Genomic DNA, 17,125 nt, shown 5'->3' with positions numbered 1-17,125 from the left:
AATTTACTGTTCACTGTGTAACAATAGTGAGTTTCTTAAAGAATGCTTGATAGAAGGTTGTTATTTGCTAATCTATCTAAGATTTCCGAATCAAATTAATGTTTTTCGTAAAAACAAAATTTTGAAACCATTTAAATTTCACTTAAAGATTTTATCAGCGAAAATTGTTATTTGATGAAACATGATGCCGAAATTACTAAACAACATGACAATTGAATTTATTTTCTATGTAGAAAAATTATCAAGACAAAAGCTGACTTAAAAGTATTAACATGCCTATTTTAGTAAGGGGATTTGTGAAGATTGTAATATTTTTACCAATTGAATTGATGAGTCAACGTAAGCCATTTGGATTCAATCCATGTCAAATATGAGACAGTTATCCATCTCAGACAATGGATGAAGCGTTCCGCAAGATCGTAAAACAACTGAAATTAGACACTAACACTGTTGGATACTGGTTCGGTGGTCTAGAGGTTAAGCGTTCTCGTGAGAAACTTGAGGTCATAGGTTCGAGTTCCGAGTGTGGGATCATGGATACACACTGTTGAGGAGTCCCACAATAGGACTAAATGGCCGTCCAGTGATTCCAGGTTTTCCATGGTGGTCTAGCTTCAATTGACCCATGCTTTGAACTATGAAAATACATACACATTCATGGATCATCTGAAATTGAATTAAACATATTTTTCTGTTATTTATTTTTTTTTTGAATATTTTCCTTTCCTAATCTAACATAGCAACTAATTTTATTGTTTCATTCTTATTATTTTAGGAATAACAATCACCAAATTAAATTTATCTAATAATAATCTTAATTATTTACCATCAGAAATATGTGATATGATCAATTTACAATATTTAGATATAAGTCATAATAATTTACGAGGTTCTACTGAAGTACCTGGAATGAATTCTATTGATGGTATTCCAATGAAAAATACTAATGAATCCATTCATCGTAGTAACAAATCAGTTGATCTTTTAAATAATAATAATCATGATCATGCCAATGGAAAATTAGATCATGTACAATTACCAAAAGATATGAATCGTTTAATTAATTTAAAAACATTGAAAATGTCTTCATGTGACTTAAAATTTATTCCAAAAATTGTATTTCAAATAATTAGTTTAACTAAATTAGATATAAGTGAGAATTGGACAAATGAAATACCTACAGCAGTAAGTAAACTTTTATTATTATGATTATTAGAAATATGTTAGATTTGTGAAGATTGTGAATATGAATTCGTAGATGGTCATTGTTGGGGAGTCCTATAGTAGGACGAAATAGCCGTCTAGTGCTTTCAGGTTTTCAACTGTAGTTTAGCTAAGATCAGTTTATGATTTTTAACACTTTAAAATACTATTATCATTATCAGAAGGGGGTTTTGTGGATATTTTAGTAATTTTATATAGTTGAGATCATGAGTCAATCGAGGCTAGACCACCATGGAAAACCTGGAGGCACTGGACGGGTTCGAATTGGTTCGAATCTGGAGAGACGGGATCGTAAGTGCGCACTGCTGAGGAGTCCCACAGTAGGACGAAACGGTCTTCCAGTGCTTTCAGGTTTCCCATGGTGGTCTAGCTTCAATTGACTCATGATCTCAACCATATAATATTATTATCACTGTTGGCTATTTTATAAAGTTGCCTTCAAAAGTTCTGACCCACTAACAATTTAACAGACTAATTACATTATAATGGTCAGATATATAAAATAATCGTAAAATTATTCAAGTGTTGTATCCATTATCACTTCACTGAATAAATTCTATTTTTAAAAATACAAAAATACAAATAAAATGCGATTTTCACTGGCTACTTTAAAAAGTTTGTTATTGAACTAATCACGTATTCTTAAAGATTCTATCTTTAGAATAATGAGCCTATTTGTAGATTATTTTGCCATTTTCAACCAGGTGGATCATCTTCAAACAGTTTTATTAATTCAATGTTCTCAACTGACACCTAAATTAAAGTCTTATTATTTAGTTTCTTGATTTGTAGAGACTAGTTAACGTACTAACATTAACTGTAGGTACTTTACAAATGTTTCAACTTGATTTGCAACTTCATGCCAGTATGCAATGATGATCCCAACGTGAGATTGAAATCAAGAATACTGGTATCTCTGCTCAACAATACAAGACACCTGGACTGCTGGATTAGAAACCAATAAGTCTAAATTCCGAATTCAACTTAATTCGGGTAAAATACTACTAAAACTTCCTAAACTAAGCTTCTCGTGCTTTTGTCAATCGCTTTAAAGCGTAATATAAGTTTGTGATAAAAGCTTGTTGTTAACTTTAGCAAAACTGCCATATACACTTAAGATTGTTCTTATTTTATTGAGCATCTAGATAATGTTAATTTGTGTCTGAATAATAATGAATCCTCTGAATACATTTGTTTTGGTTAGCTTTAACACCAGTATCAATGTTTACTCTAGCGCTGATGAACTATTTAGACTAATACCATACTCAATAAGATATACAAAAACATTACATAATTTGTATACCATTTCATCTAATTTATCTGAAAACTATTCTTAATATACAAAAAAATAAACTTATTTCCTTCTATACATCCTATTCATACTAATTTCAGTGACTATTTATGATGACAAACATATTCATAGAAGTAAAACACCTTTCTTGCTATTGTCTAATATTAAATAGTTGAAAGCATTAGTCAATTGAAGCTAGACCACCAAGGAAAACCTGGAAGCACTGGACGGCCGTTTCGTCCTACCGTGGGACTCCTCAGCAATGTGCATCCACAACCTAGCCTTGCGAGATTCGAACCCATGACCTACTAGTCTCGCGCCAGAGCACTTAACCACTAGACCACTGAGCCGGCATCCAATGATGTTAATGCCTAACTTCAACCAATCCACGAAGTTGAGCAACCGTTCACCAATTGTCTTCAGTGAGTTCCTACTCCACAATAAGACGAAACGGCCGTCCAGTGCTTCCAGGTTTTCCATGGTGGTCAAGCTTCAATTGACTCACGCTTTCAACTATACAAATACTAAATCTCCACGAAAAAACCCCCTTCTGATATTAATATTAAATAATAAATGAATAAATTATCTAAACAATTTCATAATCTTTAATAATAATAACCAATGTATTATTTCACTTAACTTTTATGCTGACAAATTAATACTTGACGACAACATAGATTATAACTTATTCCTAATTAATATTAACTAGTCAAGTTTTTTCTTCGCTTTTAGATTTCATTTCTGTTTCTTTTATTTTTTGTTTTTTATTTCTTTTTTACTGATTTGTCAATAATGTATTCAGTACATTTCTGATTACCTTTCTTGTGTTATTTCCTAATAATTTATAAATTAATTAAATTGAAACTTATCAAAAACCAATAATGATTATGCAAAGATGGACAGTGGCTAGCAGTGGAATCCAGGATGCGCGTTTCGTCTTATTTGGGACTCGTCAGTTGGATGTACCTGCATCTCAGAGTTGATGTTCACTCTGGGACTCTAACCCAGTACCTTTCGCTTCAAATGCCATCTCGTTATCCATTCAGCTACTGAGTCCTGATAGCCACTTGCTTGTGTAATGGAGTGAAGTGTGAATTCACTTAGTATTGTTTGTTTGAATCTTCCCATTGATTTTTAGGACTGCAAATGATCAGTCTCTTATCGGTATATGTGTATACTGTGTGTATCGCCTCGATATAGCCACTACTAGCCACTGTTCATCTTTGCTCAAAATGCTTGTGAATTAAAGCTATATCGAGACAATACGCACAGTATGCACATATGACAATAAGAGACTGATCAATTGAACTCTTAAAAATCAATGAGAAGATTCATACAAACAATACCAAGTGAACTCAATAATGTATAGTTGGAACAGTTTAATTAATCATCTTTTTGGAGATGTTTTTGGTCACTGACTAATATTAGTTAAGAAAGAATTGAAAATAAAATAATATTGAACTAATCTTCAAAACTTACACAATTGAATAATGATTAACTTTAAATAGAATGACTTAAATTCTTTTAAGAGATTGTGACTAATACAATTTATAAATAGTCAGAGTAAAGTGAATACGACCATAAACATTGGATGACCATAGAGTAGATAAAATAAATTGACAACAGTTTGAAATTTAGATCATGGAATTCTTATTCATTAATTTAAAGAATACTGAAGTTCTATAATTCCTGAAGTTTATCACTGCATTCCATCAATAGTTCAAGGATGAACAATTTTGTGGGGCTCAGAAATAGAATGGAACGTTTGCTTAGTACTCGTTGATTTCCAATAGTTCTCTTGTTAGTGTTAGCCCTTAATCAAAACGGTTTACAAATGGAAGATAATAACATGAACAACCCTACTTCAATAAAGATCCTATGTAAAAATTTATCATTTAACTAACTAAAATTTTCGTCAACTCTTGAGAATTTACATAGATATTGTTGAGCTAGGAAATCCAGAAATTTGTAAATTTTCAAGGTTTATATTTAATTACATTTTGAAACCTTATGTTTTTAAAATCTCTCTATAGGTTCTCCATTAGATGGACACACTCCATATTAATTTTATGGTATTGTAATTTTATTGGTAATGTACGTCTCCTTATTAATACTGGGGGTGGTCATGTCAAGAGAAGCTGACCACTTGGTTCTTTAGTATAGTGCATACGTAAATGATCAGATTATTGTTTTATGAGAGATATTTACTTTTGAACTGGATACATTTTATGACATCTTCAAATACTTGTCTAGTTGAGGTTACAAATTATTCCAATCTACATTTGAAATCTGAAATATGCTTGTGGATCTCTTGTTCCACTTCAGAGTTTGTTAATCTATGACTCACATTCACAGTCACCAACCTATCGACTTTCTTCAAGACATTTTCTTAAACTAATTATGATTCCTCTAACAACTGGATTTTAAATACTTAATAAACACAAAGCTTTCATTTCTTTTCCATATACAGATAGGTAACTTGTTGGAGTTACGTTGTTTATTGGCTAAACGAATGGGACTAAGTACACTACCAATACAGATCATTAATTGCTCTAAATTACGTACAATAAATTTATATGGAAATGAAATAACGTCACTTCCGGATGAATTTTCAAGACTTTATAAATTAAAAGCCTTGCATTTAGATTATCGACATTTTATAAAAGCTTTAATTAAACCAAGGAAAGTTTCCAAAGTTAAAATGGTCAATTTTATTGACTCAACCGATGAAGCTGGCGATAATAATATTACAATAGAAGTAAATAAACCAAGAAAATCTACTGTAGCAGAAGAAACTGCAATTTCAATTGCTGAACGACTAGATACATTACTTCGTTCAGGTCAAATGAAATCATATCATATACCGGCTGCCATATTTAAACTACGAAGACTCACTGTAAGTTTCACTATTCCTTACTTTGAAGTATTTTTATTATATAACATGAGTAGGGATTAACAGTAGAATTTGCGATGAGCGCTATACTTCATTTCGGACTCATGAACTGTATTCAATTTCGCATCACAAATTAAGATATAAATCCAGTACCCATCTTTTTAAATGTCATCAGCTAGGCCACAGGGTTCCACTGCTAACCATTGGCCGATGTATAATCAACTTGTAAATGTAAACATTGCCGTTTCATCTATTCAACTGAGTCATAAACCAACAGCCACCTATCATTTCAGTCTTTAATAACGTGAAAAAGTACACATAATCAGTGATGTGTTGATCATTCATTTAGTGATTTATCAACACTTTTATTACCGTTGAATATTTTTTGCCTCTAAGTAACTACGTTTACTATATCGTTGATGGAAATAGTAATTTTTCCCCGTCATATTTTGACAGACTTATCAATTAGATATGTTTATATTTAACAAAACTTCTAATAATCTTTATCTTTGAGTTTGTGAAATTCATTGTTTCAATCGTTGGGAAGAGCTCGAAGTTGTTTATATTAAACATTGATTTTCAAATCTTGTACAGTATTGTTATTTGATTGAACAGTTTATTAGCCTCTTAAAACCCATATTCAACGTCAGTGACTTCAAATCTATTACTATCTTGAGATCCGATTTTGTTAGATATGTTTCTGTTATGAGAATAATACCATGTCTATACGGTTTCCAATTAGCGCCGATACAGTAAACTATTTTCATAAATGAAATAACTGAATAGTCAAACAGTATTTCTTAAGAATTATTAATCTAAAGAAAGACAATTAGAAGATAGAAGTGTTCTAATAAATTTTATTATAGATTTTCAAACAAAATAGTCTACCATGAAATAAAAAGGTGTTACGTCATTAATGAAACTAACAAAAATTAACCAAGCATTTCAAGTGTTGAATATAACTTACGTAATAATTAGACACGAATTACTTATCAGATTGGGGTTTTATGGATATTGTAGTAATTTTTAATAGCTGAACTCATGAGCTGATTAAGGCTAGACTACCATGGAAAACGTAGAAACACTGAATGGTCGTTAAGTCCTAGTATGTAACTCTTCAGCAGTGCGTATCCACGACGCCGCACGCGAGACTCGAACCCAGAACCTTCGGTCTCACGCACGAATGCTTAACCTCTAGACCACTGAACCGGTATCGAACAGTGTAAATGTCTAACCTCAACTAATCCACGATATTGAGCGACCGTCCACTATCATCTTCAATGAGTAATTACCTCTACAACAGACACGGCTGAACTCCACTGGTCACGGTTTCTCATTAGAACTCCAAGAAAAACACCTCATGAAGCTAGTCACTAATAGAAATATTACTGATTGTTCACTTGATGGATATAGGAAAAATAAGTTGAAAATTGATAGACATTGTCTCTTGGTTCAAAACTTTATGATATTTTGACAAGACATAATGAACTTTACACATTTTCATTTTATGCAAAGCTAATATATGTAAAACTATCTAAAAGTATATTGTATGGCTTTAATAAATACTGCTGTTTAAAGTAATGTTTTCTTCTTTGGACTGTCAGTATTTGAAATAATGATTTAATGGTTATCTTTTATTGCATTATTCATCATTAGTATTTCGGATTCATTAAAATGATTGTAACATTGGCAAAATTTCCAAAACTTTCTTAGAAACAGCTACTTTTAAAGGTCAAAGCTAATATACATAGTTGTTTTTGTACTCTAATTGAATCTATAGTTAACTGATATTAAAGATTGACGTCAATTGAAGAACTGTTGGTAATCAAAATAGACATTGTGTCCTACCACCGGACATTTAGGCACTTAACTCACTCATGAATCTACACTAGATCAAATTACTTAAATGTAACGTAAATGTTATTCTTAGGATTTAGTGGTTTTGTAGTGAACGAGAACACAAGAGCGGATAACCAAATGTATTTAAACATAAAATTACAGAATCTCTTAGTAAAATCTGGGAAGCGTACAATAAATTCTTCATTTACGAAATGTCAATCAATCGTCCCAGACTTCAGTGTTCCTTCGTCTTCACACCAATCATTCTCTGTTCTCGTTTTCTTTTCTTCTATCTTGACCTTCTGCCACCAGAAATTTCACTTTCGTTTGATGATACATACTGCTTATATCTGTCGACATCATTAGCACACACCACAGTTTCATTATACAGCGTGATCATCACTTAATGTTATCATCAACCTGCTACTCCACTCCTGAGTCGCTTCCTCTCATAAGTTATGGCTGATGCTAATTGGTGATGGAAAAAATATTTATCATAAACGAAAAACCGATTTTCAATTTTATCTTCCATAAACCTCGTAAATTATCATTCTTTTTTTAATTTCAAATCCATAGGCATTACATCTTGATCGTTGTCAGTTAAACTTCATTCCAGAAAACTTAACACTTTTAAAGAGACTTCGTGAACTATATTTATCAAAAAATTATTTCAGAGGAATTCCACAAGGATTGTTTACACTACATAATACATTGGAATACTTAGATTTATCTGATAACAAATTGGATGGTGAAGAAGATAAGTCAGTTTTATTGCCAAAGGATTTTGGAGCTAAGTTTCAAATGCTTAAAGTATTAAAATTGTCTTCAATGAATTTAACTTGTTTGCAAAATGGAGTACTATGTGGAATGATTGGATTAGAACTGTTAGATTTAAGCCGAAATAAAGTGAGTTAATTTTTTAAAAGTAATGTGTGTTACATTTCCGAAACATTATCAGATAATAATACGGTTTTGTCAAGAATTTTGGGGATTTTTAAAAGATATCGTTCGTGAAACCAGAGAATTTTCTAGTTAACATTCATGGCATATAATGAGTGTAGAGCAATTATTCACCTGACACTGAAACTGAAATCATCAAATGTCGTGACTAACTATAATTCATGAAGTTTGAACTCATTGGTTTACATTTACCACACAGGATGTCTATCATTCAATATTACTGGGTTGGGTACTAGCTCCCCTCCTAGTGGACTGGATTTTGAAGTTACATTATTTTCATTGAAACTATGACAACTCCATTTTCAAGCTAGCCATATGGAATTTTATTCAAAATATGAAGAAATCAAGATTTTGACATTGCTTGTGTTTTTTATCCCATATTTTTTGTATAATATCATTCACAGTGTAACAAAGCTAGTGTATCCATAGTTCCTGTGTGATCACGTATACCTGTCAGTATATATTCCCAAATAATTCATTATTATTTCCGTTCTTCTGTTTCAGCCAACTGTAAAAATACTAAACATTAGTTGGTATATTATTGATACATCGTTGACTGTTATTCAATCAAAACAATATATTTTCTAATTATCAAGTATATTCTATCTTTTTACTAAAATGTTTTAGTGTATCCCCAATTCTAAGGCTCACTTGCTTGTAGTGAGAATTCTCTGCTTCCATTTTGTAATATTGTATACTGTTAGATATTGAGAAATTATTCAGAATACTTGGTATATGTGAGCAAATGTGATAACTGTAAAAGCATCACACTACTGTCAGCACCAGGAATTGTTTTCAACAGAGTGTTGTTGAAGCGGATAAAAGACTCAGCAGACACCCGAATTCAAGATCAAAAGGCTGGATTCCGTAAGGATCCGTCGTGCACAGACCACACTGAGACACTACGGATCATCATTGAACAATCAGTTCAGTGGAACTCGTCACTATACACCAACTTCATTGATTATGAGAAGGCATTTGACAGTGTGGATAGGAGAACATTATGGAAACTTCCTCGACACTGTATTGTACCTAAGATCATCGACATCATCCAGAATACAAACGACGGACTACAAGTAAAGTCGTGCATGGAGGACAGCTGACAGACGCAATTCAAGTGAGGACCGGAGTCAAACAAGGCTGCCATCACTCTCCCTCTCTTTTACTTCTGATGGTTGACTGGATAATGAAGATCTCCATATCTGAATGTAAGCACGTAAAAAATGGACAGGTCGGATGTAACTAGATAATTTGGACTTCGCAGATGATCAGGCCCTTCTATCCCATACACATCAACAAATGCAGATGAAGACAACTAGTATAGCAGCAGTCTCTGCATCAGTTGGCCTCGACATACAAAAAGGAAAAATCAAGATCCTCAAATACAACACAGATTGCATCAACCAACCCACTCACACTTGATGGCGAAACTCTGGGAGATGTGGAAACATTCACGTACCTGATAAGCATCATCAATGAACGTGGACGATATGATGCAGATGTGAAAGCGAGGATTGGCAAAGCAAGGACAGCATTTAATGGCCCTCTTGTCTGACTCCGGTGAGATCTGACAAATGATAGTTATTGAGATATATTTGTCGCCTATAGTTTTATATTATTATCGATTTAGTCACGTTGGCGAATAAAGGAATTAAATAAGTCGAATACGAGAATGGATTTTGAATAAATATATTTTGTACACTCATTGGTCTGGTCAGTAAATGAGATGGATGAAGCGAATAGGAGAAAGTGAAGTGAAATGACGCGCGATGGAGAAGGCGTGTTAGCCAACTCCACTTAACCAAGCGTTAATCAATATTTATAGTCATACAAAATTAAGATACAGACATATGATGAGTAGGATAAGATGTATCCACACATACGCCCATATAAAAACTGTCAGGGTTGATAAGTGAATAAATAACAAGGTCAAAACGTGACTCAGGAATAATGAATAAATTGGCCTGTCCAGAAGCTAGAATAAGTTATATGGGCTTAACATAGCAGCCGACACTGCAAGCATTCCTACAGTTGAAGAACATATGGAACTCAAAACAATTGTCTGTCAACCAATATCAAAGTCGTAATCTCCAATACGAACTTCAAGACAGTTCTACTGTACAAAGCTGGAACTAGGAGAGCTACTACAACCATCGTCAAAAAGGGGCAAGTATTTATAAACAATTGTCTATGTACGATATTATATGTCCGTTGACCGGATACCAACAGACATAGTCTACTATGGGAGAGAACGAACCAACTTCCAGCTGAGGAAATTAGGAAAGGACGTTGGAAGTGGATAGGACACACATTACGGAAAGGAACTGGACAAGAGAGAGGCCAAAGAACACACTGTGCCAAGAATTGGAAGCAGGCATGAAAAGGATGAATACCAAGTGGAAAGGATTGTTCAGGACAGAGTTGTATGGAAAATGCTGGTGAGCGACCTTTGCCCCTCGACGAGGGGTAACAGGCGTGAGTAAGTAGTAAGTAAGTTAGGAGATATACCATTGATGATGTTAGTGTTTAATCACTTTGTAAATATACGTTAACTTTGCTTGTCTTCTGATGGTTTGATGTTTCCATATTTTAAATGGCACTTGTTGTAATTACTACTGGATTATAAATTACGCTGAGACACTGATAAATATACATATAAATAGTTCCTTTTATATGACTCAGCTGATTCATAGATTTTACTTAATTTCAGACGATATAGCTCGATATTACCTTGATAAAAATTTATTCCTATTTAGCATTTTATTAAAATTTACAAACTTCTATTCTAATTTGTGCTGTTTGCCTATAGATAAGTCAATTACCTGATGATATAAATAGCTTGATTAGTCTTGAAGAATTTTTTCTCTCTGAAAATAAGCTTACATCCTTGCCAAATACAATATGTCAACTGAAAGAACTTAGAACACTTGATGTAAGCTATAATCAGTTATCAGAATTACCTGAAGATTTATATTTACTCAAAAATATTCAGACATCTCACTTGTATAAAGGATTGAACAAATCTGGTCTTTGGCTTCAAGGTAATCCATTAACCAGTATACCACAAAGTGTATGGAAAACAATAGATACTAAACATTTATGGAAATATTTAGAGGTAAGTGAACAAAAAGCTTTACCAGCTCAATATTATTTGGTTATTTTCAAAGTGATTGGTTTTTTAAATGTTCAAAAGCAAATACGTTTTGAGTTAGAAGATAGTTTAACATTCAATAGAAACATATATGAACGATAATACCTGTAAAATCAAATGATTTACCTTAAGAAGTAGATAACTTACCATGATTTAAAAAATATATGTTTAAATTGTTCTATTAAGATACAATAAAACAGTATTAGTTTAAAACAATTTAAAAGCACTTGGTGTTGTTTGCTTATGTCTTCCCATTGTTGTTTCGGACTGACGAGTTTCAAGTAGGACGAAACGCTCGTATTGGATTCCACTGCTAGCCGCCATCCGTCTTTGCTTATAAACAATTTAAAACCAGTTTTTTTCTTACTTTTACATTTACTATTAATCTCTTTGACATGAAGATTCACAGTGAACTAATTTTAACCGTTCTAAAAAGACACTAAGCAAGAAAAAATAATTTTTATAGTTTTATTATCAACAAAATGACTATTGAAAGTTTCACTAAAAAGAGAACTATGTAAACTAGTAGTCAAATGAATACATGAAATACTGATTATTACTGATTGGATTGATAATGATAATCTGGGTTGGTACATTCATTTCCATGTATGAACAATTGTATCACTTCAAATTTTTATAAATGATAATGGATTACGTATGCCTACTAGGTTTGTGATACTGGCTTGTTGAAAAAACGGAAAAAAAGAAACCTAATTAATTGATATCCTCTCTCTAGTAATATATATAATCGATTACTCGAACATTTTGTAAGTCTTTACAAGCAAAGATGGACGGTGACTAGCAGTGGTATCCAGTTTGACGCCCGTTTCGTCCCATTTGGGACTCGTCGGCTGGATGTACCTGCATCTCAGAGTTGATGTTCACTCTAGGACTCCAACCCAGTACCTTTCGCTTCAAATGCCATCTCGTTATCCATTCAGCTACCGAGTCCTGATAGCCACTTGCTTGTGCAATGGGGTCAAATGTGAATTCACTTGGTATTGTTTGTTTGAATGCTTGTGGATTAAGGCTATATCGAGGCAATACGCACAGTATGCACATATGCCAATAAGAGACTGATCAATTGCAGTCCTTAACACCAATGGGAAGATTCAAACAGGCAATACTAATTGAATTTTGTAGATCTATTCCCCAGCTGTTCGAATATCACAATGAACCTTTCTAATTTTAAACTGCTAATTATGAATACTCACCACAGATACTCACACAATTTTATACAAAGTAAACAACCTATTACAATGCTAAATACTGAAAATTCCAAAAAAACGCTTTAATTGTCGACATATTTTTCTCCTCTTAAAGTTGGGGAAACGTGCATGCATCCAATATATTATGCACTGAACATACTGACTGTGAGTAAAATATACTGACTGTTATAATATTATGGTTGCGATGTATGCTACTTATGCCGATAGTCATAATCAGTGTGTCACACCAGTCGGAAGTGGAAACTCTGTCAGCGGAAGGCTAAGAAGATCAGATTGAAGAGAATAGGAAGGAAAATACAAAGGAATTGTAAAGAGGGAGAATTATAGAGAACATGAAGTACATACGATAGAAATTTGCCAATCAAGTATTCAGTGTATGTTTTTCATATTTTACCAAGATTAAAACACAACTGAGCATCCGCACCTACGCTCACGTTCATTAAATAGTGAAGAGACAGAGTTAATCTGAAAATTGTGATGAATTAGCCCTATTCATTTCAAACAATTTAATCATTTACAGTGCACATACATCATAATCCTTAGACTAACTCTAACTGTTTATTACGTTATTGAAATTTGTCAAGAAGAGTAATTGTTTCTTCAGTTTTAACCATAAAAATGCATCAGACATTTTTTTAAAATATTTAACATTTAAATGTATCAGAAGGGGTCTTTGTGGAGATTTAGTATTTGCATAGTTGAAAGCATGAATCAGTTGATGCTAGGCCACCAAGAAAAAACATGGAAGCAGTGGACGGCCGTTTCGTTCCATCCTGGGACTCCTCAGCAGTGCGCATCCACGACCTCTCCTAGCGAGATTCGAACCCAGGAACTGCCAGTCTCACGCCAGAGCACTTAACCGATAGACCACTGAGCCGGCATCCGATTGTGGTAATGTCTAACTTCAACCAATCCACGAAATTGAGTAGCCTTTCATTGATGAACAGAATCAATCGTTAGAAACAAATAAACCAGAAAACCCATCGGAAAAACCATCGGATGCCGGCTCAGTGATCAATCGGTTAAGTGCTCTGGCGCGAGAGTGGTAGTTCCTGGGTTCGAATCTAGCGAGGCGAGGTCATGGATGAGCACTGCTTAGGAGTCCCACAATAGGACGAAACGGCCGTCCAATGCTTCCAGATTTTCCTTGGTGGTCTAGCTACAAGTGACTCATGCTTTCAACTATTTAAATGTATGTTGAAAAGAGATTACTGCAATACAGAATAATTAGCTCTGATAATCTTTTACATTAATAAAACGTATACTACTATCAAATAAACTTATTACTACTATTACCTAATTCTTAAATGACATTTCAATGATTTGAGTGTAATGAATCAATTAAGATAGATTTAATCTAATAATTATTAATCAATTTTATTGTTACTATCATGTATGATCATCATTGTATTACTTTTATTAGGATCGAAAATTAAAAGAATTATCTAATACCAAACCAACTAAAATTTTTATAATTGGTGATAAATTCTCTGGAAAATCAACCTTAATCAAACATTTAATGAAAGAAGGTTCAATCAATACAAGTACACAGATTAGTCTACCTTCACAACTTGAACATTTTTCAATTGACTATAAATCCATGATTCAAAATATTCCAAATAATGTTGAATTACCATTAGAATGGTCACCAATATTAATCAATCATTGTTCTTCACCAAATGGATTTAAAATGATATTTTATGAAATTACATTGCCTCAATTATGTGATCTAGATCATAGTCATTCTTCTTTATGTAATCAACATTCTGGATTAGAATTAATTTTACCACACCTTTTGGATAGTAACAGTTTTTATATTTTGCTTTTCAATACAAATTTATTCATCGAAAATTTCCAACAAACAGTTAATAGTATATGTTTTCATTTACTCAAATTGAGAATTTATGCACCAGGTTCGATTATTAAATTGTTAGGAACACATTGTGATCAAATTGATCCATATAAATCTTTTCTACAAGACTCTATCAATGCTAATGAGATCATTGATGAACAGAATCACTTATTAGAAACAAATAAATCAGAAAATCCATTGATAACTATTCAAAACAATGAATCAGATAACAATATAAGGAGTACTAAAAGCGGTGTTTTTAACGCACTTCAAAAACACATAATAAATACCATTGAACGTTTATCGAAATGCACTGAATCATTTAATTTGCCTAATCTGTACAAACATGAAGCAAATAACAAAATAACAGTTTTACAGAATATCTCTTTTGTTAATCTATCTCTGCCATTATCTAAACATCCTATTACGTCTTCTCCAAAAAATAAAGTACATGTTGCAAATCAACCATACTTGATCGATATTATCAACGTAGACGAACTGTGGAGTGAAATCGAACACCGAATAAATTATACTTGTCAGACATCAAACAAAGATTGTTTCATCCCTAAATCATGGCATTCTTTAGTCGTTTATGTACGAGATAAACTGAAACCATATTTTATGGTAAAACTTGACTTAGGATCGGGACAAAACAATGAAGACTGCTCATCATCTAAAATTGGAAATAACCAGTTAACTTTGGACAAAACTTTTTTTGACGAAATGAAAATTGATAACATTGAGGATTGTTTGAATTACTATCATTCGATCGGTCAATTTCTCTATTTTCCAAAGCATAAGTATTTAAAGGACTATTTAATTTTACATCCAACAGTATTTCTTACTATCATTAATGGTATAATAAATCCACAAATCATAACTTCCGCCTACTATGATATGAGCAACAGTAATAAAAGTTTATACCTTAGATGGTACTTAAGTGCAATATCTGGTTATTCAAATGAAAGTTTGAAAGAATACTTCAGCTCATGGGATCATCATAAATCGATTCCATATCAACTGATACGTTGTCTACTTCCTCCATTTGGATATCGTTCGTGTAAATCAATTCCATCCAATAAACCTCACCAACAAATAATACAACAACGGCGTTTGCTTCCAAGTAAACAAAATCATCACTTAGATGTACCTTCACATCACCAAGTAAGCAGGTTCACTATGAGGTCTTCAGCTAAATCGAAATCTCCTATAAATTGTTCAAAACAAGTTGAAACTGAGAAAGATTATTTCAATCTATCAGTTAGTTCAGTTAGTGAACCAAAGTTATCAATTAATAGTGTTTTACTCCTGACAGATCTATTGGAAGCCGGATTTAAAATTCACAATTTGATTTTAGTTAATGATCATTTGAAAAATGTACAATTAAACAATCCTAAACCTTATATAATATATCCTTGTATATTTTCTGATAATAATTCAATCGAATTTTTATATAGTAATACAACAAATTGTATAGATTTGACTACACAATATAAAATAAAAGAAAATGAATATATACGTGAAATATGGTTTCCATTAGGTCGACCTATGGGTTATTTTAATCGACTGTCAGTTAGCTTATGCAAAGTAATATGTGATCAAACAAAATTCATTGAATTTTGTGGTTCGATCCCAGATTTAAAGTATACAGAAAAAATTGTATTCAATGATTCGATGGTTAAACATAATACATTCATTGTTACATACGACCATATCAAAATTATATTGGAAGAAGTAACTGTTAATGGAAGCCTGTTTTCTCTATCCGAATGTGACATCTTATATGGAATTAAATGTATACAACAAACTAAACAAAAATCTATGCCTACTGACAATGTGCAGACAAACGATATAGCTTTTAATCCATTTCAATGGTTTATTGAAACATGTAACAAGTTAAATGATGAAGCACAAGGCATTGTTTGGTTTTGGTCTAAATAATCCACCTTTCATGATTAGTTGATAACTAATCCCAAATAAAATGAGTTGAATGAATTTGTGAAGTTAATTAATTATAGCAATCAAATTTCATGGCGATGATTTATTATTATTCTGAAGATGGTTAATTTCAAGCTAAACAGTAAACTTGATCTTTCGAATAATTTAGAACGTGCGGATTCTGTTACATGGCATATTTTACTTCAAATAACATACCACTTTTACTAACTAATTTAAATGCATTTTGTAAAGAAAAACTGCTGTTAATCCCAGTTCCAGTAACACGATTCAAAGTACTTCATTCTGACACTGGCTTTTGTCGTTAAAACTATTTGTATTTGACAAAAACAGCGAGCTTTTTGATTTAATAAATTTTTCTAATTTTTTTCTTAAGCCGTTCTCATTCTACTCTGTTCACCATCTCATCATATATACATTAGGCCTGTAAGATCCTAAGTGCTCTATACAAAATAGAAAAATGTGACAAATCAACTTAACCTTCTGTTACTAGATGTATCATTTTTCACATGTGACCTGACGCCTGACAATCCACTGATATCTGTTGGTCACCTTTTTTACAGACATGCTCATATTGTATTATTTTCTTTTCGTCAGATTTACTTTAATTAATCATGTACATTAGTATCCTAATATGCCTACATACTCATAAAAATTATAGCCTACTTCAAATTAAAAACTGTTCGTTTTTAACAGTTGTGGTTGGTATGTACTTCCAAATGATTACAAT

The 17,125-nt window shown here is 32.5% G+C and overlaps 1 protein-coding gene across 1 annotated transcript; it reads left to right on the top strand.

Moving 5' to 3' along the window:
* Nucleotides 1-843: 843 nt before the first annotated feature.
* Smp_138690 (putative leucine-rich repeat-containing protein) lies at nt 844-16,380 on the top strand (the record flags this gene model as incomplete). The annotated part of the gene is made up of 5 exons (XM_018797108.1): nt 844-1,185; nt 4,986-5,411; nt 7,824-8,008; nt 11,022-11,322; nt 14,011-16,380. The coding sequence occupies 5 exons, from the start codon at nt 844-846 to the stop codon at nt 16,378-16,380; spliced, it is 3,624 nt and encodes a 1,207-aa protein (XP_018652183.1).
* Nucleotides 16,381-17,125: the final 745 nt, after the last annotated feature.

The sequence above is a fragment of the Schistosoma mansoni genome, chromosome 4, assembly GCF_000237925.1.
Source record: "Schistosoma mansoni strain Puerto Rico chromosome 4, complete genome".
In the NCBI taxonomy this organism is placed as follows: Eukaryota; Metazoa; Platyhelminthes; class Trematoda; order Strigeidida; family Schistosomatidae; genus Schistosoma; species Schistosoma mansoni.
This window is presented reverse-complemented; position numbering and strand designations above follow the sequence as displayed.